Consider the following 26,062-nt stretch of genomic DNA (forward strand, 5'->3'; position numbering starts at 1 on the left):
AAAAGAAAGTGGTGGCTGACTGAGGTCTCATAATATAGGTGTGTTCAGCTTATATATGAAAACAGAAAAAAACTTGATTCTTGTACATGTAGGTAGGCAGACGCCCTGATTTCATTGGCCTGCTCGTAAACGCTCCAATAAGACAGCAGAGAGCACCATCGTCTTCACTATTACGAGCCTGCCAATGCTACTTCAGCCCGCTCACCGACCGCGGCCAAAAAAACAAACAACATGGGTCTCTCCCCTCAGCTCTTATTATGCACACGCCCTCCAACAAGATTGATTGACAGCCACTTGTCGCAGATCAGGGCCGGGTCACTCCCGAAAACCCGGTAAGCGTAGTGAGCAAGCTTATAAGAGACATGTTGATCTTGGAGGGTTTCAGGTCTCCGCACGTTAGTACTATTCTGCGTCGGTGAGGCAGAGCCTTATCCGGGTGCTTCTGTTTCCCCTTGTATAGGTGCGTTATCCGCTAGGAGATGCGGAAAGATTGCTGTGATTCTGCATGCGAATGCACACGAGTCCATAGCTATAGAAGCCCATAGTTTACAGCGCCAGTAATCAGGATCTCGAGAGATATTAGACAGATATAGGAATAATAGCATCTGCGGACTTTCTTAGGAACTATGAGCATAGATATCATGTGTATTCGTCGCTATAAAATGGTGAAAAATGAGGGAAATGAAGTAAATAGGTTCGCTAGCCGATGAAAAGCGAGGGCAGAGGGGATGTAGAGTGGAAAAGAAGAAAAGGGAAAACAAAGGCCAGCTAAGTCTCGAGCCGTAGGCCCGTCTAGCCCAAGCAAGGAGGAAATGGTGTTTGCTCGAACCCTTGTCGACACCCTCAAAACAAAAGGTTAACAAACAAAAAGTAAAGAGAGGAGAGGCGAAACAAGACAGGGGCGGCCACTTCAATTGGGCCACACTCTGGTTCTTAAGTACTCTGACGTCTCATTTCCACCTAAAAGAGGGGGGCACGGAACGCGCACGCCTCTCCCTCACATTACCTGGTATCTCATCGAGGTAGTACTGATCGTTCGTATCATCCTTGTCCCCGCCATCACCCGCGGCACTGCCAGGTAGCACAAGTTCCGAGGGACTGGACGGCATCAGATTCGTGTCATCAGACAGGGCACAAAGAGCGCAGGGGCTCATGTCGTGATATCTGGTCCACTCATGACCAGGAATCGTGAGCGTCGGTAGATAACACGGCACCGGTGGAGATTTGCATGCAGCCGCCATGCAGACCAGAATACAAGTGGCCAATAAGTCGGTGAGTGCCATCTTTTCAACAGTAGGCGGGGAATAAGTAGCCTCATTGCCAACTTTCAGAAGCTCATTTGAATGAGAGCCATACTGCTGCATCTGAAGGCCGCTGTACATCGCGGGCATTGTCCAATCCTGACTCCGTCCGACGAAGCGGAAATAGTTCTCCAGATATCCTGGTTTTGGGCCACCTAATCTGAGCCTAATCGTGTCAGGTTCGGATTTGTTTTTATCGCTGAAGACGAGGTAGCGACTTTTGAAGGACTCGGCTTTCAGGTATGCTAAGCGGCGAAGAAACAAAAGTTAGCAGTGAATAGCCAGATCAAGAGGACTACTTTCCGGTTCGGCAACGGCGTACCCAATACTCCTTCAAAGTTTTCTTTGCCCTCAACACAGACCCATCCTGAACAGCTGCCAGGAAAGATGTCAACAAAGCCGACACTGCAGGATTCTGAAAGCCAGGCCTTCACCTCTTGCCATGTCACTTTGAACGGCAACTAGGTAGTCCTCAATCACGTTAGACAAGAGTCTAATTGGGAATAGAAGAGAAGAAGAGAGGATACAGTGCTCGGCTCCGCTACTAACATTGCAAAAGGTGATGTGGTAAAAGCCAGTTTCGTCTCCCGGCTCTACCTTTAGTTGTATGGTTGGATAAACATATTGATTTGCCATATTGTAACAAGGAAAATATGTGAAGAGTATAACTCAGGAGTGAAAAGAAACAATGCTTGGAGCTTGGATGCTTCCCGTGGGGAGAGAACGTGGTATTTATATATGGATCCACGTTCAAGTGGACGCCGTTGATCACAAGACACTAAACCAAGAGGTGTTCACTGAACTCTCGTCACATAATACCGGGAGAAGCCGTTTATCGGTTAGATGCTGAAAGATCAGATTTGCTGTCGATCATGTATGCAGACACATGAGTATACCCTCTCGCGGCCTGGTGGCTGATCCACTACATCACTCTCCTTGTGTACTCCTACGTTCAGAGCCAATACAAAAGGTTCAGAAGCCAATGTAGCATTGAATCGCGGATACAACGTTGAAAAGGCAGCCGAAACATAGCTCATGACCCCGGCAAGGCGATCTGTTCATGCGCCTCATGCCATCATACTTTGGACCTTGTCTCACACGACGATGAGCTATATGCAAGTACATGGCCGGGGAACACCCCCAGCTTTGAAAGACAGGGTGCATGCAATATCATACATCCACACTATGGAGTGTTTTTATTATTATCAGCTCATGGTTTGTATGAAAAAGAGATGGACCTTCTCAGCTTGACGAGGAGAATGTTCATGCTTCACGGATGAGAATCAAGAACTTTTGATGCGGCCATCGTGGATGAAGTTTTCTCCTTGCGATATTTAGTACTTCCAGGGGCCAGAGAGCTGACAATTAGCAGAGTAAGCTGCCTCGGTAGATGAGACGGCAGGTCGATTTTCCATGACTTGGACTAGAGCGCGACATTCGGCCCTTCGCAAGGGAAATGCCTCTGCTTGTCGCTTTTTGGCAAGTGGCTTGTTTGGACTGTTTTATCCAGATCGCCTTGAAAGAAGAGAGTCAAATAGAAGCATGGATGTTTCTCTCTTTTGTTCTTACACCCCATGGCTATATGAAGTACCCCTCGTACCAAATTATCGTTGCATGGTCTTGCCATGGCACCCCATGGCACCCAGAACGCCACACGGCAGGGGCCTGATACCGGAATTAGGTGGCGTGCGCAATGCCTTTTGTCCGTGTTTTGCGGGTTGGCCGACATTAATGTGTATGCTGGCATGATGTTTCTCGTTCGATACTCACGGCCCGTAACGAGAGCGCGTTTCCATATCAAGACTGGCAAATCTGGCTGAAATGGCAAATAGCACGCGATTTAGACATTTCTAAAGGAAAAGGTATCATCCATAACTTCATCTTCGTCATCCATCGCGTAGTGATTCGATGTTGGGCTACCATATTGAAATTCACTACTGTCGTGGCTTACGGCGGCTTGCTGCCAGGGATTGGCGCCATCACTGGCAACTGACGGAGACAACAAAAGGTAGTGCTGAGTATCAGAGACAAACAACACCGGCAGCTCAGACTCGCGGTTAATCCACGCAACCTGCGCTTTCCCCGCCGCCCTTACTTCGGGCAGGTAAACTTCTGGCACAAGAGGCGTAGGTCCATTGGATAAAGGATCCCAAACGAACGACACCCCTTGGTGCGCTGGATCTTGCGAAGTAACCAGAAGGAGCTCGCGAGAGCTTACATGCCACTGAAAGGCAACAGTGGTGTGAAATATCAGCACAGCCCTAAGTTCGGCCGCAACAACATCCCAGATCCACAGCGTACACGGCGAATCGTCCAGCCTCGTTGCCAGGAGGGTCGAAGATGAGTCAAAAGCTGCCATGGAGCAACCGAATTTATTTTCTGGGGCACCATGTTCAGTGGCAGATCCGGGGGGTGATAATATCTGAGTGGCCCTAACAAAGGTGTGGGTGGTTCTCCCTTGAAGAGGCTCGGCTCCGATTTGCTCTTGCCATACCTAAAAGATGGGACTTAGTATTGTAGGATAATTGATATGCTTTGCTTATGTGTATTCTCTCACCTGAAGAGTATCTTTTGGTGCAATGGTGGCAGGATGAGGCAGCCTCAGTTGCGCCCTCCATGATTGTGTATGAAGAATGGCAACATTTCTACTGTAGTCTCCAATGGCACACAGTTCTGCATTGGGGCTCATTTGGCAGGTTTTAATGCCCAGTTCCAAGTCAGCATCCGGGCCCTTTAGCAGATTAGATGCTGTAATGGTGCGGAAATGCTGGCCATCGGCCGTGTAGAGAAGCAAGCGGTGACCTTGGGCAGCCGACTCCCAGAGAAGAAGCCAGCGGCCGTCAGGGGTCCATTCGAGGCCCTGGGCGTCCAGCGTCTCCGGACACCATGATCTGAGCACTTGCCGATCAGCCGGGCGATGAAGGCTCACGACGTCTTTGCCACCAGAGCGGGCCAGTAGTGCCAGATGCCCGGTCCCTGGGCGAAGAGATACCCCTCGTGACGCGGAGGTGGCTTGATGGAACTTTGGACTCGAGATCTCGACCACCCCTGAGCTGCATACGTCAAGAACCACAAGCTTTAGGCCAGATGCCGACCAGATTAGAACTTCGGTATCTCGAGCCCCGAACTGGAGGAAAGAGGGTTTCCCGCTAATAGAGCTGTAATTGCGAACTATTGCATGGAATTCAGAGCCGCGAAGCGCAGAAAATACATCCAGCTGATCAGCCGTAGAAACGAGAAACTTGGTCGACGACGGAGCCCACAGAAGCGTAGGTACATTTGCCGAGCTGGTACTTGCGGCTGTGGAGGCAAATGGGGAGCCGGATCCAAATGAGAGTGTCACAGCATTAGTGACTTGCAAGGTCTCAGTTGAGCGGACGATGATGCCAGAGGCTCGGAGGGTGACAATAAATCGGCCATCTGGACTCGGCCTGCAGTGGGGCGAGGCTGAAATGTGTCAGGATTAGCACTTTGAGCATCAAGGGAGGTCGCCGAGGCGCTTACATACACTCCAAAGCTGTAGCCGAATGCATTGGACCGGTGTGATCTGCCTGCAAGTTTGTCTGATAGAGTTTGTCGGGTGATATACCGGGCCAGGGCACGCGAAGGGCACGCTTGTGCCCGAGGCTTTCCACGCCTAGATGCTCGAAAGGAGCTCTTTTGGGCAGAAAATGATGTACCTTGCCCAAGCAGTCTTTCTTCTTGTACTTTGTGAGTCCAATTGTAAGTGTGCACTTGAGCAATGAGTTTTCCTAACCGGTTTAAGCGAATTAGCAATATTTGCTTTGTCTTGGTTTTTTCTTCTCTCGTTTGCGGTTGCGAAATGAAGACAGCAAGAGGAACAGAGCCGCTAGGAGCCGCTGTATAGCCGTATAGCTGTATAGCTGCATAAACACCGGCGGGAAGCCAAAAACACGCTCACATGTGGTGGTGCACGGCAACTCTGTGGGGTTGATGCTGAGATTAACCCGTGGAAGAGCGAGCGAATGAAAGAGTGCTGAGGTTGAATATTGGTGTGGTGGATGCTGCTTACAGGTTCCTGCTATGGAATAGACACATCACTACTGGCCAGATATAGCTGCTGAACAGCAGGGAGCGCTCGGCCGTATCAGTGGATGCGGTGCCCTACGGGGAGCTCTTTAGTGCTCTGCACCAGTAAACTTTGAAAACGCTTCCAGCTAGCGCCCGCAATTCCTCCCCTCCAACAGCACCTAAACGCGGCCTAGCCTACAGATTCCCCTCATCTCTGCAATCCGCGGCGTTATCGTCATGGTTGCATTTTGAGGAGGGAGGCAAAACTCAATACTCAGCTTCTTCCTCTTCTTACTCAATCTTTGATCTTTTAAATGATTTCTTTTCTTTTCATGTTCTGGGTTTAGTTCTATGTACGATTTGTGTTTTTGGTTCCATTCGCAGCGCAACTATACAAAACAGCTTACCAATCCGCTCCCTCGAGACGCCACCTATACGCCTTACACCTGGCTCACACATGCTCTTTAGCTCCTCCTGAGCTTCATCCAAGGTCCATCTGCCTAGAAGCCCGCTGTCTGGACTTCCAACCGGGTTTCTGGCGTCTTGAGCTTGTCCTGCTTGGTCTGCAGGAGCATGGCATATAGGCCGCCTTTGGAATAAACCGTCAGTTGGTATACACAACCGCTCGGCGCATAAAACCAACCGCCTCTGGCTGAATTCGCCACCAACGAGGTGCCCCCCCGATGTAGCAAACACCACACGCCTCTCTAAGAATTGTGCTCTTGTGTCCCAGATGCAGGCCACTCGCCGTGTAGCAGCAAGGCTGCCTCCAGGCCTCGTACGGGCCCCAACTGTCTCAGGCTCTCGGTCACTCGCCGGCACGCTGGCCTTTCAGAGACATGTGGCGTCGACCGCAGCGGCTGCTGAGGCTGCGCAACCAACACCGCAGCCAGCACAAACGATTCCTCCAGCGGCGGGCATCCTTTCGCGCCGGGAGCGTATCCGCGAAGCCAAGCCCTTCTCCGAGTTCCTGACCGATACCTTCCACCGAGAGCATGACTATCTGCGCATCTCGCTCACCGAGCGGTGCAACCTGCGATGTGTATATTGCATGCCGGAGGAGGGCGTGCCACTGTCTCCGGACAGGGAACTCCTCACAACTCCAGAGATCATCATGCTGTCGTCCATCTTTGTGTCTCAAGGCGTAAACAAGATCCGACTTACCGGAGGAGAGCCGACGGTCCGACGGGACATCTTACCTCTGATGCATCAACTCGGCGCTTTGCGCCCGTACGGACTCAAGCAGCTGTGCATAACCACCAATGGCATCTCACTGCATCGAAAACTCGACAGCATGATCGAGTCTGGGCTCACCGGTGTAAACCTGAGCCTTGATACCCTGGACCCGTGGCAGTTCCAGATCATGACCAGGAGAAAAGGCTTCGACGCCGTCCAGAAAAGCATCGACCGCATCCTGGAGCTCAACAAGCTCGGCGCAGGCATCAAGCTAAAAATCAACTGCGTTGTGATGCGCGGTCTCAACGACCGGGAAATCATCCCGTTTGTCGAGCTGACTCGCGAGAAGGATCTCGAGGTGCGCTTCATCGAGTACATGCCATTTGACGGCAACAAGTGGAACAAGTGCAAGATGTTCTCATACAATGAGATGCTGGACGTGATCCGAGCCGAATATCCCGGATTGCAAAAAGTCCGTGACGGGAAGAATGACACGAGTAAGACTTGGAAAATCCCCGGCTTTGAAGGCCGTCTCGGCTTCGTCACGAGCATGACGCATAACTTCTGCGGCTCCTGCAATCGGCTGCGCATCACGAGCGACGGCAACCTCAAGGTCTGTCTCTTTGGAAACGCCGAGGTATCTCTACGAGACATCTTGCGCAAGTCCAACAGCGGGGAACCTATCGATGAAGAAGCATTCGAGGCCATGAAGCAAATCGAGATGAATCGTCGACAGGGCCTCAGGGGTACATCTGACGCCCCCTTGGGCATGGCACCAAACGAGGCCGAGCTCCTTGACATAATCGGAATGGCAGTCAAGAGGAAGAAGGCGAAGCATGCTGGTATCGGTCAGTTGGAGCACATGAAGAATCGACCAATGATCTTGATAGGTGGGTAAAACGAAACAGAAACAACACAAAGCACAGCAAACCAAGGATTTCATAGCATATACCCCCCTTGAAAAAAAAAATCATATATCAGGCGGATGGTTGTTGTTTCTATATATAATCCACGCCATCTTGCACAATCTCGATTGGCATCAGAAGCAATTTGATTGGGCGACGATATAAAATCTATCATTCATTCACCCTCGTTGGTTATACTTGGCGATTTTTCAATACGCTAAGTAATAAATGTATGATAGATCCTATTCCGCCAACGCTCGTCAACATGCCACCAAGAATACGACATCTTCTGAGTCGCAACACCATCTCATCTACGACTATACCATCAACAGCCATCTCAACAAGCCGCTCTCAGCAACTGCCTCATCAACTGAGACGACTATCAACCTCACGCAGTCTAAGAAATGGAAAGGAAGAAAAGGAAAGCACGGCATCATCATCATCATCCCGCCTAACACACGTCTCCGACTCCGGCTCAGCACACATGGTCAACATCTCGGAAAAGCAAGTGACGTCGCGCGTAGCCACGGCCGCCTGCGCTGTGCACTTCTCCTCCGACACGCCCATCAGGCTGATCCAGGAGAACCAGATGAAGAAGGGTGACGTCCTGGGCGTGGCCCGAGTCGCCGGCATCATGGCCGCGAAGCGCACCGCCGATCTCATCCCGCTTTGCCACCCGATTGCCATCTCAAAGGTCGGCGTCGACCTGGAGGTCGTCCCGGGGAGCCGGCAGATCGAGATCCGGGCCACCGTGGCCTGCGATGGGAAGACGGGGGTCGAGATGGAGGCGCTTACTGCGGCGTCGACGGCGGCGTTGACCGTGTATGACATGTGCAAGGCGGTGGACAAGGGGATGAGGATCGAGGGGCTTCGGGTTGTGCTCAAGGATGGTGGGAAGAGTGGGAGATGGGAGATGCCTTGACGGTAGATTGTGAGATGCCATGTTGTAATTGATTTTGTCCCATGTCTTTCATTTTACTCATTCACCCTCCTTAGCCTACGGGCATCAGAAGTTGGAATAGCATACAAGGGACAATGGCGTAGTTAATTGATCTACTAGGGATATACATGCAAGTATGTCATACTGAATTCTCTAGACCCCGCGACTGAGTAGAAAATTAACGGTTAGGAATGCAAGGGACAATGGCGTCTTGATTTCTATATTCAACACCGTCATGGCGTAGTTGTTTAGGTAGTTGATCTACTAGTGATATACACGCATGTCATACTGGATACCCTAGACCTTTGCGACTGAGTAGAGCACAACGCTTCAAAAACGGCCACTACCTAAGACATAGTCTAGTCCCACAAAGAGAATGATATGGGCAAGCATGAAAGAAAAAAGGAACAATGCTCTTCACCGCTAACCTTCCCTAGTGAGCGTCTTTGACCTCATCGGTGAACACGTCCATGACTTTCTACGCATATCGCGATCTCACTCTCGATGAGCCCGCTAAAACGACAAGGCGACGCGCCCCGATTAATAGACAAAAGACGGCCCCATGGCTGATCTGTGATTGGCATGCCCGTATGATTCATAGACTTGGTAACGGCCGCCCCTCCCCTCACCCTCACCACCACGACTCCAGGCGGGCCAGGCAGTAAGCTCCCAACAACGCAGCGGTGGAGGGGAGAAAGAGCTGGCCGGATGACCTCTCGCAGGAATAGCTTCAACTTTTACTGAGAGAGCCTGACCACCGGTCTGCGTTGTCAAGTTATGCATGTCGAGCGGTGAGCAGAAGCTAAAAAAAGCAAAAAGAAGCAGCACAAACCAAGAAATGCTCTAAACCCAGACACACCACACCACACACCATACCACACCTACAGCACAGAGCAGAACAAGGCCGTGTGGATGGGACGTTGAAACCCAACCTTGCCCTCCCACTTGCCGTCTCGCAGCAAGCAAGGTTGCAACGCTGCAAGCAAGCTGCCAAGCTGCGTCCATCGCGACGATCCCATCACGGCGTGCCCCTCCTCCGCACCTCGCCTCGATGGCTGTGGGATATACGGAGAAACGGCCCCTCCGTTCTCAGCAAAGCAACTTTGCTTGCCCTGCGATTTATCTCCGACGTGCTGGGGCTGCTGCGCGTGTGCCAGAAGGCGCATAAAGGCATCGGCCAATCAGGTGTTAGTTATAAAAGGCAATGAAGAATGCTTGAAACGAGATGCGCCAATCACAGCGCAGCGATAAGCACAAACTTGGAAGTCGTGCAGGCGATTACCCCATTCGGAAAGTAGCGAATAACTTGGCCTGATTGACAGATTGGCAGAAGCAATCCATAAAAAGAAGTAAAGTGAGAACCATAACTTGGAGCCTCAGCGTGTGTGGTCGATGATGCCTGCAGCCCATACTGTATCGCAGCCAGCTTCTATATTACCACGCCCGTGGACTTGGGCTCTTGCTGATACCTACTGTAGGTAGGCACATACTCCGCGTTATACATCATGGCACACTACACGTCATGGTTCTTCATAGGGCCTAGAAGCAGTCATGTTCGTTTCTGCAGCCCAAGCAGGTTGGGGATATCCATCTGCCGCACCGGAAAGTCTCAGAATCTGTCGATATTCACATTTCCTGTGAATGACTGCATGTACATGTGCATACGTAGATGGGCACGCAGAGCATGGTGGATGGATACACAGAGCATGGCTGCCACACGGCAACGACTGTAGGAATGCCGCCACTAGGGTACGCATGCGTTCGCTCTTCGGTGTGTCGATGAGTTGCTTCTCGTCTGTGGCATTCTGCTTTGCCTCTATTCGGAGCAGAGTGGCCGTGCAAGTGAATCCAGCAGCTCAAGTTGCCCTTTGATCGGCCAGATTAGGCTGACGGGGCGGCCGTGTGGTGGCGACCGAGTCGCTCTAGTGAGCTTCTTCGAACAAAAAAGCGCGAGTAAGTTCGGCTTCTGCCTGCCTGTGCTTTTCTCCTAGCAGCACACAAAAAAACATGGCGTTGTGGGTTTTTTGTCTTTTTTTGGTCGCTCCACAGACCGTGCCGAGGAACGTTGACAGGCCGCCAGAGATGACCGGGATGGCTTGTATCTGCTAGCAATAAGACACGTAAGAATAATTAGAGGCTCCGTAGAAAATGTGTTGCATTATATGCTGGCGGCAAATTCGCTAAAGAATGTTCCTGACGAAGCTTGCGGCGGCGGTGGCAAACTAGCCAGGAAGTAGCACCTATGCGAGATCTTCGCAGAGCCGCATTAGAAGTTCAACAGTTTCTAGTGCCTCTTCTTTTCCATCCAGAACAACGCCGTCTCTCCGCTACTTGGCGGTGTACTCCGAAGCAATGAGCTAGCTATCAATAGCAACGAGATAGATGGAGAGATGGAGCGTACAGAAGCTTTTCGGCAATGGCTCGGGACTGCAGCTGGCCTGGACTGTCGCCTGGTGCGGTCCGGGGCAGAGAAGGGAAGATCAAAGACTGTCCAGGCAAAAGACGCCGAGCCGCGAATGTTTAATTGCGCTCGGGATTTTTCCGTCTCTTCGAAAGCAAAAACTGTGTCTCGTTCTGCAGGACCCCTACAAAAAACGGGGAAAGCAGATATTGCAGCTACTGGGGTAGGACTCAAATGCACTCGTAATGGCGCGGGATGGATACCGTCGTGATGGGGTAAATGTGAATAATAGCTGTGTAAATACTCGCGGCAGAGCAAGAGAGAGGCTCCATAGCGGATGTTACCATGGCTCTGTGCTCCGGACTGGCGAGGCCCCTGTTCGGTTGAGACTGCAAAAAAAGACTCAAGATTCCTATCCAGGAACCAAAAAGCCTAGCAAGCTGTGGTGAAAAAAGATCAACACGCCGAGACCTTTGTGGTGGAGACTAGCGCGAGGGTCGTCTTGGACCTTTTTTTTTTCTTGGGGGTGGGGGGCATTGGCATCTCCGAAACGGTTCATGCGACAGGCGACCAGAAAAGACGCAGAAGACGAGGAGAGGCGAGAGGCGGGGTGAGAAAGATGGAGAAGAGCATTGAGGGGAAGCGCAGGACTCGTAAAGACGGAGAGAGTTTGAGTCGTGCTCAATATACTGTAGAGAAACTGCTGCGAGCGAATGGGACAGCGAGAGTTTGACGGCCGTGCCCGAATTGATAGAGGAGGAACCAAAGTATAAGTCAGCTCCAGGCAAGATGGAAACATTGAAACATGTGAAAGCTCTCGAGCCTCATTGTCTGTAGCCACTGGCAAGGTTCTGGCTGCCTTGTCTTAATTAGCCATCCCGGCAGTGGCGGCGTCGACACCACTGCATTGCGTGAGCCGATCGAGATACTGCCGCCGATGTCATTGCCAGCGGAGGACTGGTCGAGGCCACTGCATGCATCGTCGTCAGGTGTCACCGTGCAGACCAGGCGTTTGCGTGTTGTTGTGTTGCGCTGCGTTGCGTTGAATGCGCTTCGCGCAGGGATGCGGCAGGGATGCCCAAGATTCAAACTTGATGCTGGACTGCAATGGCCACGGAGCCACAACTCAGCGTTACGAAGCACTACTGTACCGCCAGTCGCTCCCAGCACAATGCCAATGGCCTATTGTACAGCAGTAAGTTGTTGGTGCTCCACCGTCGCTGTGGGCTCCCGGACCCCTATCTGGGAAGGTAGCCCGTTGCCAATCGGGCGGCGGATACGATGGGGCGAAATCGTGGCGAGTGGGTGAGAGTGAGCGGCCAGAGTTGACCAGAACCGGCTGGCGTTTGCATTTGTCGCCGGGTCGTTTTTGGTGTTGAAAGCTGAGAGTGGTGGCACTCCCGCCTGCTTTGGAGCACAGGGCACTGCTATTTCCAGCATAGAGGCTCGTGCTGGGAGATGCTCGCGCCGTCGTACGAATTAGAACGGCTTTGGACGACCAGGCCGCCAAGACGGGGCGCGCGTTTTGCGCTGCAGGAAGGTGCCAGGGGACTCAGTAATTAGCGCTTGCTCTGTTTCTCTCTTTTTTTTCTTCAAGCTGTCGTTTTGGGCACGCGGCAGGTAGACGCTACCTTGTATGCCGCCTTGGTCACCGTACCAGAGACGTACTCTATACCCGCCGGCAAGGGACATCGGCTTCCCTCTCAGAGGCAAGAGAGGACAGGCTGAGAGCGCGAAAAGGCAACAAGAACAAGGCACCTGCCACCCTGGCCCGTTAAGCTTACTATGACGAAGGGATGCATCTCCGACCGTGACTAGTTTCTCCTAGAATCTTCAGTGCATTTTTGTTTTGACGAAGACGCTGCTTATGGTCATCGTTGACCGAATGTTGTTGCATGTAAACACTGCCAAACCTGGGCTGGGCTGGGCTGGCTTCTCACATCTCACAATAGCATCGACATCCATACTTTCCGCCCAAGACCCAAATCGTGCTCTAGCACCTGGTTAGCCGAAGTGGGCGACAGAGCGGGCCAATAGGCAGCCCATGAATTCAGTGCAGAGCAACAAACCCCAAAGTTCCGTGCCACACTGGAGCAGGGCCGGGAAAAAAAGAGGATACTCCAGGTGCCTTGTCCAGACCAGACCACGACGACCCAGCTTCATTAGTCGTAGGGCCCAGTACCAGTATGTGCCGTAAGTTGCAGGCTCATGATATGTGACCTGGGCTGCAGCTGGTGCATGTAAGTATGCATGCTTGCAGTAGCAGTAGCAGCATTAGCAGCATTAGTACTGTAGCAGCAGCTAAGTACCTAGGCGCAACTCTTTTTTCCCTTTCTTTTTCTCCCTGTTCCGATTTCCAACAACTCCTTCTGCCTCCTCCCTGCCCTCGTCGCAGATCCCACCAACACCAACACACAGACCGAGATATCTTACATCACCTGGGGATATCCTTGCCTCGTCCATTATAAACGTGTACTTGTAATACAAGCACTGCTGCTCTCCCCAGCGCCCCATATATTCCCATGTGCTTGCACCGGGCTCGTCTGCCATTCCAAGCACCATGGCTAGTGGCAGTTACTTCTTCCACCGTCCACAACCCAATCCATTGACTCGCATCGCCACCACGCCGCATCTGGCCAATGGCCGCCCAGCGATAGTCCGCCCCCTGCCAAATCGCTCCAATCCAGCCACACCCCGACACACCCGACACGCAGATGAATAGGAGGACCCAGTTTGCCGTGCTCCATCAATCTCGACTCGAGGCCCTGGAGAGCTCCGGACCGTGCAAGTACCCGCCAGCACTCGCCTCGGGTGCTGGCTGCCATGTGCCGGCCTTATATCTACAACTTGACCGTCACCTCGTCTCGTGTCCATCCTCATATACCTACTACCTACTACCTATACTATTGCCTCTCCGTCTTACACACATTACATACATTCATCTTTTAGGCCCAGCAAGTCTGCGGGTGTCAGGACGACTTTCCATCTCTTCGACACTTTAGCCCCCATCGTCTCTCTGTACTACCTCGCCTTGTTTCCCTTCCGCCGTCCTTTACAGCGTAGCGTGCGACGAAAGCCCTCTGGGACCAAAAGCCATCTTCCTCTGCACGATACAGGATACATCCACCTGCCATCCACGTCCATTTAAACTCATTCCACGAGACGCCTCTGACGTGGCCCCTTGCAACCCCCAACTCGACAGCAATTCTCCAGGAAATCAAAAGAGCCCCCAAACACCAGCTTCACAATGGCCGCCCAGCTCATCATGCCTTCTGCCCCGGGACCGCAGCACTCCCGCCACTTTCTGCCCGACAGCAGACGCCCCCATGCGCACAGCCGCTCGCAGTCCTTCCAGCTGCCTCCAGGGCCTCAGCTGTCGCCAAACAGCGCCAACGGCTTCCACGAGCCGCCCCATGCCGTCTCGACACCGCCATCGCCAAAGGCCCGCCACGCCCGTCCGCTGTACATGCCCGCGGCGCTGCGAGCCAACAACGAGTTCCCGTCACAGCCCTTGGCCAAGTCAAGATCGGGCGACTCCAGCTCCGACTCGGGCTCGGACACGACGCTGCGCCGCTCCAACACGGGCTTCATGAGCCTCGGCGGCCTCGTTGGCCAGCAGTTTAGCCGCCGCGCCAGCGAGAGCGGCAAGAGCAGCATCGACGGCGAGTGGAATCTCGAGCTCTTCCCTGACGTTACCGAACAGCCCACCCGCAAGCACTGGAAGGTTAGTTGAAGTCTCTGTGAAATCACCCTCATGGCCATCATACTCACATTGTATCCCACCAGCCCGATACTGAATCCTCCATCTGCGACGACCCGACCTGCAAGCGCAACTTCAGCTACTTTGTCCGTCGCCACCACTGCCGCAAATGTGGCAACATCTTCTGCGACTGGCACTCCAGCTATGCGCTGCCGCTGGACCAAAACGCAAACTTCAACCCTCGTGCCATGCCCTCTCGCACCTGCAACCACTGCTTCGAGCAGTTCAAGACATGGCACAGCCGCGAAGGCAGCCAGGTCTCCAGCTCGGCATCATCCGACGTTCGTGGCGCCGTATCTTCACCCATTGCTGCCCAGCCCGGAACACCTTTCGGCCTGCCTCAAGGCCCTGAGATTCCAGCCAGCGTGCCCCGCGACTGGAACTGGAGCACCTTTTAACATGCTTATGAGCCTAGGGGCTGTGTCCCTTACTGCACTCGTTTCGCCGCTGTGGCGGCATCATTGACGATACCCGGAGCGACATGAAATTTACGAGCAACTCAATGACGATAGAACATTAGACCAGATTGATGATTTTTTTTTCTTCTTCTCTTTTTCTTTCTTTGTCTACCTTTTCGCATCCCATCTATTTTCTATGGGACAAGCTTGATTTATTATAAGCGCAGAGATTTTTGGTTTGCATTTTTTTTGGAGATCAACTTGCATGGCAAACATCATCTTTTCTCGGCAGGCTTGGCCGAGAAAGCTTCAAAGGGACAGAAATTCAGGATTCCAGAACAGCACGGATACAGCTATTAGATATCTTTTTTTTTTTTTTTTTTTTTTTTTTTTTTTTTTTTTTTTTTTGGGAAAGCAGGCGTTGTTTCTTTTATAATAGTTCCTGTTATTGGGAATGTGTGTTTTCAGCGGAGGTGGGAATACCCCAGTGGCGGACGAGCCCGCTTCAATTGTTTTGTCTGCGATACTATAGATGGATAATTGATTTTACAACTATTTACTCTCCTAACTGTGTTATTGGTACAAGTGACTGCGATGTGATGCTTATCCCATTCATTACGCCCATCTCGTTGTAATCTAGTACTATCATAGCTACGAACTTCACGCTTGTCATGACACAGAATTTTCATGGCAGTTTGACTAAATCCATCACACATGGCTGTGTGACCACTCATTCGCCTGAGAGTGCAGCGTTTTCATGGTCAGCTTTTGATCAAGAAGGGGTAGGCAAAGGTTTTCACCAATACTTACAAAGGATCAAGGAACGGAGCATGTGAAAATCATAAAAGAAAATAGCCAATGAGATACGAAATAGAGAATTCGCATGAGCAATCAATCTAATTGACTTTGATCCTAATGTCTGGGTCGTACACGCACTTTGGCTGCTTGTCGTCGAATACAGAGGCTTTACGGAGTTGAAGTTGTTGTAGACTCTCATCTTGATAGGCATAGGACACATGTAATTGATTATTTATATCGAATTCAACAATGTGTCGTTGTTTTTTTTCTAGAGTAAGTAATAATTCTCGGCTCGGGCAACCTAATCAATTCATGAAAATAGATGTCTTATCGCACTCGTATATCTATACATACTTTTTTTTTTTTTTTTTGAACGAGTTATGATATTGGACAACATGTGTAAACTTCACTCCATCTTGTCCATGCACATGTATGAAAAATCCATTGTTATTCTTATTCTTCTCTTTGACTTCATCATCGCTATTGTCATCTACTCGCTTTATCCCCCCCCTCCAATGTTAATAATTCAAGCAACGCCATGTCCTTTTTGTGTCAAGAGCTATTGAGCTCTCTTCTTTTCCCATGCCCGTGAAATTGATAAATACAAGTTTTAACGCAAAACAAAAACAGAAAACGCACAGAAAACAGCCATGATCCATTTTTCAGCGTTTCAGCCCCCCTGTGGCAACTGACGCTACCTTGCATGCTCTCAATGGCATCATTCTTCTTCCCCTTCCTCTATGAGCTTTCTAAGCCCTGCGCTTGGTCGTCTTGGCCTTGGGGCTGGTGCTAGTGCTGGCGCTGGCGCTGGCATGGCCGTCCAGCATCTGCTCGCCACCATAGACCTCCCTCTCAACATTGCGGGCAGCCTCCCAGCCGGCCTTTTCCGCGAGGGTGACCTCGTCGCCCATATCACGAGCAGTCTTACCGTTCAGCTTGTGCGCAGCAGTGCTGCGCTTAACGTAGCTGGCAATAAAGAAACTGACAAAGAGGTAGGTGAGGGGAGCGAGGTAGAGGACGTTGAGCCAGATGGCAAATGTCTCACCAGAGGTGACGATACAAGGCTGCGCGAGCTGTGATGTCTGGGTGACGGTGGTCAGCTTCTGGGCGCTGGGAGAAGCGGCGGCGGCAGCAGCAGCGTTGTGAGCGACGTTGTCAGAGCCAAAGATGAGATTCTTAAGCGAATCCAGAGCACTGACGGCGGTGGGGATGATGTAGTCGAGGGGAGCGCTCTTGGTGGCAGGAGCGTCTTCGGCCACGACGTGAGTGGAGGTGACGGGCGCAATGTATGTGATGAAGGAGTGCACCATGGCAAAGGTGGCTCCGACAACGAACTGGGTGATTTGCATGCTGGTCAAGGTGCGCTTCATGACGTTGGGGATCTTGATGGAAAAGGCCGACAGAGTGTAGTAAGTGTACTGAAAAAAGCAGTTAGTAAACCAAAAATGATATACAGGCCGTTGAAACCAAGTTGATACTCACCATCAAAGCGTGGATAAAGGAGTTGAAGAGGCAGAAGATCCAGATCGGGCTGGCCATGTAGCGCATACCAGCCCACATGCACATCATGGCTCCGGCGTGGTGGTAGGTCTGCAGAGTCGAGCTATATTTGCCCTTGGCCAGGATGATGAAGGTGTCGAGGACCTCGTAGAACTTGCTCAGGTAGAAGATCCAGCCGTAGAAGTCGAGGCCCTCGGTCCACATGCGGCCAGGCTCAAGGCTGTTGGGCACGCCATTGCCGGCAGCCATGTACGCAGCGGTGCTTTGCGAGGCGGTATCCCATCCTCCAGTGGTGTCGTTGTAGTACATGGAGTTGCCCAGGCCTCGAGGCCCGTGTAAGCGGCAGAAGCTCTCGGCCGTAGCAGCAACGCCGCCAGGGCCAAAGGGATGGTTGATACTCCTCTGCATGACGCCCACCATGCCCCAGAAGGTCCAGGCCGAGTAGACGGCGAGCAGGATGTTGTGCAGCACGACAAAGGCGAAGAAGGGGCGTGTCTTGCTGATGCCCCAGGGCTTCTTGTTGCGGGCCTTGTTGTACTTGTTGAGCAGCTTGGCCGAGATGGCGTAGACAGCGGCAATGGTCAATGGGACTCGGGCATCCAGAGCAGCTCCGTAGAGATGGTCGGGAATGTTGAACGGCCTCAGAATCGAGGTGGGAACATGCGCCGGTGGCAGCGGTGCCGGAGGGTTGGCTGGAGGGAAGTTGAAGAGGCTCGCATCGGGCATTGAGCCCAGGACCTGAAGGCTCGACATGCTGAAGATCGAAAACGGGTTCGTATGAATGTGTGTATACTGCTTGATGGCAAAAAAAAAAAAAAAAAAAAAGAAGAGAAATGTTGAAGATGAAGAAAAAGTGAGGCTCGTTGAAATGCAACAACGGGTGTAAGTCGTTGACACTAACACGCAAACACGCTTGTTCTTTTTCCTGCAAGCAGTAATTGATTGTAATGCAAGCTGTTGCTAGCGCTGCCCACTTGGCGATTAAAGCAGCAACGAAGAGCGTCTCTTGGTCTGATTCAATGCAAGTCGCACCAAACAGAAGTATTAAAGTAAACAGAGGGAGAAGAGAAGAGACGAACTTCTCCGTGTTACAAAGATATTAGAATATCAGTTGAGAAAAAGAGGGCGATGGTACCCGCTCTCGCCGCCGAGGCTCTTTTTTTTTTCTGCTCCAAGGGAGGGGTGAAAATACGCGGGCTGGCGATTTTTGTTGGGGGAAGGCGGTGGGTCAGGTTGACCAAAGCTCTTGTCAGTGCAAGCGAGAAAAAAGGTGAGTTGAGGAGAAAATAAACAATTCAACGGGGATCCGAATGCAGCTGGTCGTAGATGATCAATGTTTGTGATTGGCTGTGCCGGGCCTGGAGAAGTAACTCGCGGTTTTTAAAGTTTCGAGAGCACAGCGCAGTCTCTCTGGATTTGTACTTGGACGTCTGCGGTATGGAGAGATTATTATGAATTAAATATTAAGAATTCCCGGCCGCTGGATCTATGCGGGAGGAATTGGTTGGCGTATGGAGGGAGAGGGCGAGCGAGAGAGATAGAGCTTTCGTTGAGTGTCAGACAAGCTCGAGGGAGGCGGACGGATTGATGTTTAAGAGAGAAAACAGTCTTGCTCAATTACAGCTTCATCCAAGCACCGGCACCGTACTGGCTACCGGCCATGTTGACGTCTCTGCGCAGAGACTGCCAGTACCAGCTACCTCTGCCACCTGCCGCCAAGAAACAGCTAATATCGATGTCATAACAGCGCCAGAAGCTATTCCGCTTCACTTCTAGGCCAGCAGTTGGGGATCCCCTGTGGTTTTCCTTCGGCCGGGCAAGCCAAGGCGCTGATAGCCTCGTCCGTAGCGGCGGGCTGGCCACGGCAGCGAGACGATACCTGCTGCGGTATCAATCTGCCGCTCTCTCCGGCATATCGAACTTGTTATGGAGACTCCAGAAAGGCTATTCCGGAGCACCATCCAGCCCTTCACCCATGCTGGCGATTTTGAAGCGGGCCTCGCCCCCTGCCGTCTGTTCGGAACCCGCGGAGCAGCAGGGCGATCGATTTCGTGGCGCCCAGCTGGATGCCAATCCAGGGTTCAAGGCAGCTGAACCGAGCTGAGCTGACGCGCTGAAGAGACGAGCCTTAACGATCCCCAGAGCTCCCCAGAGCTGCATATACGTAGATGTTACCTACTGCCACTTCTTGTATAATACTTTGGTAAATACTACTAGATACTACCACAAGTATCAATTGGCAATTGTCAACTCCATAGCTTCCTTTCCTCCTCGGCTTCTTCCCTGTCCTTGTCCATACGCTCGCATTCGCTTCTCCCCACGATTGCGCTCTCAACGACCCATGCAGCATCACATCATGGCATCACGGGGGTCGTGCCAGCCGAGCCGGATCAAGCGGTAAAAGGCGTCAACGATACCGAAATACCTACATTATGCGCCGCGATGCCTGATACGATACCCGTACCAGCAGCCTGTTACTTTTCTTTCTGATCAGTCATTAGCACTGCCGTGTTTACCAGTTTCGGTCAATCATCTCCTGAAGATGCTTGTCACAGGCATAGCCATTCGCTGCTTGGCATCCCTTGCCACAGCTTGAGCCCAACCTGGCTCTAAGCCGAAATGACCCTCGCAGCACCAAGTGCCGCCCGCTTCCCAGAGTGTGTGCTACAGTATTGTGAATTTTGATTTGATGCCATCTACAAGTAAACGTGCGTCAAATATCACCCCCCCCCCCTTGGCGTTTTGCATCGGACAGCCGGAAGCAAGTAGATGCTGGATATTCAAAAAGCCGACAACCGCCCGGAGAGCGGCATAATGAATTGCCATTGCTTCTCCCACATGCCGCTTCACGCTTTATGGCCGCGGAGGATGCGCTTGAATCAGGTTTGTTAGGAAGCCTGCAAAACTCAAGAGTTCCATGGTCTTCACATCGGCTGCTCTAAAACATTGGAAAGGCTACCTAAGATACTGGACAATTGAATCTAACCGCTAAAAGCCCAATCTCCCACACCACCAACAACAACCCGCTCCCGCGCAAAGACTTGAAGATTCCATCCGTCTTACTACTGACTAGTACTTGGCATTTTTACCTTCCGCCCAGCCGCACCAATGCAAAAGAGTTAGCTCCTACTCTATGCAAACTGATGCAGTTTTTGTTTAAGAAAAAAAAAAATGCGGAGAATCGCAAACCGTCCCAAGTTCAGCTCGTTTTTGTTGGGGGAGAGAGAATTAGCGTCACATCATGCGCCCACCAACACGCACCCAAACGTTGCATATATTATCTACATCTGTGCTTTTTTCTTCTCCTTTGGCCCCCTTCCCCGCAACAGTTTGTTTATCAATTGCCGAGCTTCAACGATAAGGAAGCATGTGTTAATGGATTATTATTAGAAACTGCTGCAGGATATTCTCTCTTTCTGGTTGTAACCTTCTCGACCAGCCGTTGCCGAAATTCGCTTCAATTCGCTCCCCCCGTAGAAACAAGCTCTCAGTGCTCCCGGCGAATCCACGCCAAGACAACTTATACGCTCCGTAATGCTTGGGATACGTCGATATCGTGCCGCCTGGTAGCGGAAATCCCCGATTCTTTCTGAGACGTGCCATGAAGCACCCAAATCCTCCATATCCGCATCTCTCGTCGACGAGAGAAGAAAAAAAAAAGGCTCAAATCCGATCGTCGTTCACTAATATTCACCGCCCTACCCTATCTAGTAATCATGCTAATATCATTGAGGAGGCAAACTCCCCAATGAGCCAAGGACCAAGTTCTACGTAGGTACATACTTGTACACACATGCAGACATTTTGCCACCCATCTCCAAAACAAAGACATGAGTTTCCATAACCACCAATTATACCACCTTCACCTCTGTATATCAACATGCCAGTTAAAAAAACCCCCCGATTACAAGTTTGCACCCCCCAAAAAGTGAATAAACCCATATCCCCGACCCGCGGCTTAAAGCACGAGATACCATCTCCGTATTGGCACACATCTGCGGAAATGAATTACTCCAGGGGTCCGTCCCATCACCGAACCGTAGCCTCGGACAACCTCCTTTCCACTGTCTTATTTTCTCCGAGGCATGCAAATACTATCCCTTCAACTGGAGTTAGAGCATGTGCTTGTTTGATTTGGCTTGTGAATCTGAGAGTAGTATTTAAAAGCATCACCAGGCGATGAGGCACGGACAAATGAATGACATGTTGAAACGAAATTTCGCAATCACTTATACGACAACGAATGATAGATATGCACCAAGTCATCATGTACATCACAACAGAGCATCATTCCACTGCATATAATCTCAAAACGTTCGATTGACCAATACTCATTGTCATGTAACCAAGTCATTTGTTCTGGGTGCTAACGATACTAAATATAAACATGCAACCAGGCATCAATACTTTGTCATTCTTCGTCTGATTATACGCTAACCAGCTAACCCGTTGGGTATCATAACCTCAATTGCAATTTATTTAGCAACCCACTCGCCAGCGATCCAGCGGTTGACAAAGTTGATGCTGCCCTCAGGCTCATCGGTCGGTGTCATGTGGCCGGCACCGTAGACCTGGATCCAGGTCAGGTTGTGCGAGGAGATGACGTTGCCGTATGACCTGCCGCCAACGGTAAGATCCTTCTCCTTTGTGGCGCGGAAGTCATCGCCGTGCTTCCACTCAAGCGCCTGGGTCCAAGCCTTGTTGCCAAGCCAGTTGCAGATGAAGTCGGCGTCACCAGCGTAGATGAGCACAGGGATCTTCTCCAAAATGGAAGGGACGAGGCGGTAGATGGGCTTCATCCAGTCACCGTGCATCAAGAAGTTGCGGTTAATGTCAAAATTGCAGCTGTCGTAGGATGAGACCTCAGCACCAAGAGCCTCCATGACATCGGGCTTGTTCAGGTACTCGGTGATGTAGCCCAGGCCCTTGTAGCACAGGTTGCCAGAATCCTCACACTTGGAGCGAATGTCATATGGGTTGTAGCCAGTCTGTTGGTACGGTCCAATGAAGGCATTGTTACAGTAGATGGAGGCGGGCACACAGAGCCACGCGCTCTCAGAGTCGTAGCATTGCTTGATAAGGCTCTGGCAGCGGGGGAGGGCATTGTCCATAGCGTTACATTGGCTCTCGCTCAGAACGGCATCGTAGCCACCCTCGCCACAGGCCATGGGTCGGTAGTATGCGTACTGAGTGAACTCATCAGTCAAGCCATTGCCGACAGCAATGCTCTTGAGGTTGATGTTGCGGTCCTCGTGCTTGAGGATCTCTGCCGCAAAGGTGGGAACGTAGTGTCCGCCATATGACTCTCCAGCAATGTGGAAGTCCTGAGTAGAGTACTCGGGGAACTGGTGGAAGAAGAGTGTGAGAAGGGCGTAAACGTCCTTGCCAGCAGCGACAGTGTCGCTGACGGAGCCACTGCCGTAGGAGTAGCCGACATTGACCGGCTGGTCCAAGAAGATGACGGAAGCATTGTTGTTCCATGCGTGTGGGTTGTTTACAATCTCAATCTTCTCGTTGATAGAAGCCGGTCCTAGCTCAAAGAAAAGACCGGTGAGGGAAGAGCATCCCGGGCCGCCATTGAGCCACAGGATGACGGGGTCGTTCTTGGGGTCGTTGCGGGACTCGAAGAACCCTACGGGACAAAGCTTGGTTAGCCCATTGGACTGCATGAGGCATTGAGTATATCAGAGAGCACTTACAGTAGAACAGATGCTTGTCCTTCTCGTCGTCATCGAGGTATCCACTGAACTGCTTCACCTTGTCGACACGGAGCTTGCGTGGGTCGACGCTCTTGGCTCGCAGATTGTAGTTGGACAGCTGGCCGCCCAGCAGCCGGCGAGACTCTCCAGACTCGTTCTCTACCCACAGCTTCTGGATGTCGGCGCCCTTGACGACATGGTCCCAGTGGCTGTCCTCCTTGCGGGAGTGCTTCTTGGCCTTGACACCCTTGACCTGAGCCTGGAAAGCCTCCATGGCATCCGGAGCAAGCAGCGAGATCTCATCCCAGAGGGCCTTGGCATCGGCAGTGAGCTCGCCGAAGGAGTCCTTCAGGGACGCGGCCCAGGACTTGAAGTCGGTGTCGAGGCCAAAGTTGACCTTCGGCTCGGACGTAGGGTCGCCGAGGACCTTTTGGTCCTGCAGCGCCATGGCCGACGAGGCAGCGCCCAGCACGAGGGCGGAAGTAGACAACCGCATTTTGCTGAAGCCTGTGTTCTGGTGGAATCAAAGTCTTGATGCGGGCGATGATAAAAGGTGTGGAAGGGGATGAATAGATGATTGGGGGATGGAAAGAAGGTGAAGGGAAGACGCAGGTTGGGCTTAAAAGGGCGGGCGTGCGAGGAGAGTCACTCATTACGTAGTCCGTCTGTCCAGCGCCCAACCTCTTCCTGGGATAAGGCCGGGGAAGGACGCCGCCAAGGGGCCGCCTAATCGGCAGCGCTATCTGTTACCCCACGCTTCTTTTCGGCTAACAGATAATGACTCAAATAGCACCACTGGCTGTTAGGACGAGACATCTGCCAGGGGCATCGTCTCCTTGCAGCCTGTGTCCCTGATACTACTACTAGTATAGTAGTGCTCACCCATCAAGGTACGCGTCTCAGATGCTCAATGAACAAAACCAAGTCATAGTATCAACTGCTGACTACTGCCACGCCAAGTTTCAGGTTCACGCTCATTGAGATGCTTGAAGAAATAATATCTGATAGGAAAAGCGTTGAATCATAAATACTTTGACGCAGCTCGCCATTCAATGGCAGAATCCATTAGCGTACTCTTGCTGCTGCTCATAATTGGCGGAAGTGGCTGGACTGGAACTGAGTCCAAGGGGAATGCTGCCAGTGTTTACTCCAGGCCAGTGGCCCGCCGAGAATTTCGTTACCTCAACCAGCCGTTTCATTGCCTCTAGCTCTCCCGTGGATTGCGATCAGGCGCCCATTCAACGTATTCTCGAGCTCGTCCAGTACATACTGCTTTACCGGTAGATCTGCGCATGGCCTCATACCCTGTAGATTGAGTGTTTTTCCAAGGTGACGATGGTGTGGGCGCTGGGATAAAAGTATCTTGACATAATATAAGCAAAATAGCCTAGTAGAGGGGATGGTGGTAGAGACATGCTTATGGACAGCCTCCAAGGAGATACATTTAGATTCAACAACACCTTTGCATACCACTCAGAAACTTAAAGAATACTACTATTACCACTACTAGTCCTTGAAGGTATTATGTTGAGACGATACTAAAGGATGCAAGAGTTTTGCTATTAAAGGAAAAGAGTTATCCAGTATCCCAGCAGTAGCAGCAGTAGCAGTTAAATTACCTGCTCTTGCCCTTGACGTGCCTGATATTAAGAGACAAGAAAGTTATAATAAGGCAGAGGGGAGAAAAAGAAAGATAAATCCAGTTGTTTACTTCTCAATAATTGGTACATTTCCCCCCCAACTGCACTTCGTAGATCACGACTAATATGAGACTTCGTTGTTCCCAACTACGAACATCATCGAGACGACATGGCGAAGCGCACGCAACAAAATGATGCCTAAAATTAACAACTCTCGTCTTCAGACGTATCACTTAAATTCACCAGGGAGAGAATTTCACCAGCATCGGTGCCATCTACACCATACTTCCCTAGGAGGCTCTTGGCCTCATCCCCCAAACTCGGTTCCTCCCGAGGTTCAAGACCGCCGCTGTTGTCGTTCCGCACCTTCTTCGCAGGCGCACCGTCATCTCCCACGGCTTGCAACCAAGCGGTTGTTAAGATGGACGCCTTTCTGGATGACAATGGAGGGACATGGGCGATTCAAAACACCGGGATGGGCGAGGAAGGGATGCTTTACAACTTTTATAGATAGATTTAGTGGACAACAGGTTGTTTATAGGCAGAGTTGCGAATTTGTAGCAAGTACGAAAGGACGAATTTTCTTTTGATTATCCGAGTGCAATCTCCGCGTCCAGCAAGTGTCTATTTTGACTGGCGGAAAGTAGTCATCTGTTGAACTTGGAAGTCTTGTATTGGAACAAGGATGCCAACTTTAACCAGAAGCCGTTTTCATATCCTATACAGGTATAGAACAAGTTAAGATCCCAAATTGAAGACGCTGGAGGATTGACGTACAGTCTCTACCAGTGTTAGGCAAAGTAATTACTTCTCGGATATTGATTGCAATTGGGCCGATCGTGGAGCCAAACCCAATGACTCGAGCCTGGTCTTGATTTTTACCGGATACTATCGTGGATGAAGCGATCCCCTTACGTAGTGCCTGGAACGTCACGGAATGTATATGCACAGTGCAAGAGGTAGAAAGGCTTGTCTCTTCTCATGACGCAGGATCTAGTCTAGCTATATAGGTATATATAGGGTGGTCCCATATCTCCTTCCTCCCTGGGGATGTCAGGGCACGAGTCCCCCAACAGATACTGCACGTCGGGATTGACTTTTGAACCATCTTTCTTGACGAGATTCAGCAGAGAGCTAGAGTTGAAATCACTTTGGATATGTTGCAATTCAATGTCAGCTATATCGGCATGCTCGTTAACGCTCATAACTCCAATGAGTCGAGCCTGGTCTTGATTTTTACCGGATATTGCACGTCAGGATCGACTTTTGAACCATCGTTCTTGACGAGATTCAGCAGAAAGCTAGAGTTGAATTCACTTTGGATATGTTGCAATTCAACCAGGTTCCCAGAAGGCAGTACTAGGCACAGTCTTAAAGTAGACAAAGGTAGATGCTGAGATTTGAGTTTTGTCGGCGGCGCGTGAGGTGATGTTGCAAAATGTGATTGTGCCATGGTTGGAGCATTGAAGCAAGTTTTCGGAATTTATATTGGGCGGCAAGCCAGCTGCCAGC

The 26,062-nt window shown here is 51.2% G+C and overlaps 7 protein-coding genes across 7 annotated transcripts; 2 read left to right on the plus strand and 5 right to left on the minus strand.

Annotated features, from left to right (window-relative positions):
• Positions 1-950: 950 nt before the first annotated feature.
• On the minus strand, positions 951-1,937 carry TrAtP1_004138 (uncharacterized protein; the record flags this gene model as incomplete). Its single annotated transcript, XM_014083757.1, has 3 exons — positions 951-1,546; positions 1,624-1,762; positions 1,851-1,937. The coding sequence occupies 3 exons, from the start codon at positions 1,935-1,937 to the stop codon at positions 951-953; spliced, it is 822 nt and encodes a 273-aa protein (XP_013939232.1).
• A 1,204-nt stretch (positions 1,938-3,141) lies between these two features.
• On the minus strand, positions 3,142-4,834 carry TrAtP1_004139 (uncharacterized protein; the record flags this gene model as incomplete). The annotated part of the gene is made up of 3 exons (XM_014083758.1): positions 3,142-3,795; positions 3,859-4,748; positions 4,810-4,834. The coding sequence occupies 3 exons, from the start codon at positions 4,832-4,834 to the stop codon at positions 3,142-3,144; spliced, it is 1,569 nt and encodes a 522-aa protein (XP_013939233.1).
• Positions 4,835-5,515: 681 nt separating this feature from the next.
• On the plus strand, positions 5,516-8,583 carry TrAtP1_004140 (uncharacterized protein). The gene is made up of 2 exons (XM_014083759.2): positions 5,516-7,399; positions 7,654-8,583. The coding sequence occupies exons 1-2, from the start codon at positions 6,067-6,069 to the stop codon at positions 8,334-8,336; spliced, it is 2,016 nt and encodes a 671-aa protein (XP_013939234.1). The 5' UTR covers positions 5,516-6,066; the 3' UTR covers positions 8,337-8,583.
• A 2,584-nt stretch (positions 8,584-11,167) lies between these two features.
• TrAtP1_004141 (uncharacterized protein) lies at positions 11,168-11,554 on the minus strand (the record flags this gene model as incomplete). The annotated part of the gene is made up of 1 exon (XM_066112178.1): positions 11,168-11,554. One exon carries the CDS (start codon positions 11,552-11,554, stop codon positions 11,168-11,170), a length of 387 nt encoding a protein of 128 aa, XP_065968261.1.
• A 2,448-nt stretch (positions 11,555-14,002) lies between these two features.
• On the plus strand, positions 14,003-14,913 carry TrAtP1_004142 (uncharacterized protein; the record flags this gene model as incomplete). Its single annotated transcript, XM_014083760.1, has 2 exons — positions 14,003-14,479; positions 14,542-14,913. 2 exons carry the CDS (start codon positions 14,003-14,005, stop codon positions 14,911-14,913), a joined length of 849 nt encoding a protein of 282 aa, XP_013939235.1.
• A 1,231-nt stretch (positions 14,914-16,144) lies between these two features.
• TrAtP1_004143 (uncharacterized protein) lies at positions 16,145-18,832 on the minus strand. The gene is made up of 2 exons (XM_014083761.2): positions 17,194-18,832; positions 16,145-17,129 (listed from the first exon to the last, which is right to left on the minus strand). Exons 1-2 carry the CDS (start codon positions 17,962-17,964, stop codon positions 16,461-16,463), a joined length of 1,440 nt encoding a protein of 479 aa, XP_013939236.1. The 5' UTR covers positions 17,965-18,832; the 3' UTR covers positions 16,145-16,460.
• Positions 18,833-20,998: 2,166 nt separating this feature from the next.
• On the minus strand, positions 20,999-23,512 carry TrAtP1_004144 (uncharacterized protein). The gene is made up of 2 exons (XM_014083763.2): positions 22,911-23,512; positions 20,999-22,843 (listed from the first exon to the last, which is right to left on the minus strand). The coding sequence occupies exons 1-2, from the start codon at positions 23,404-23,406 to the stop codon at positions 21,687-21,689; spliced, it is 1,653 nt and encodes a 550-aa protein (XP_013939238.1). The 5' UTR covers positions 23,407-23,512; the 3' UTR covers positions 20,999-21,686.
• Positions 23,513-26,062: the final 2,550 nt, after the last annotated feature.

Source organism: Trichoderma atroviride, chromosome 2 (genome assembly GCF_020647795.1).
Source record: "Trichoderma atroviride chromosome 2, complete sequence".
NCBI lineage: Eukaryota > Fungi > Ascomycota > Sordariomycetes > Hypocreales > Hypocreaceae > Trichoderma > Trichoderma atroviride.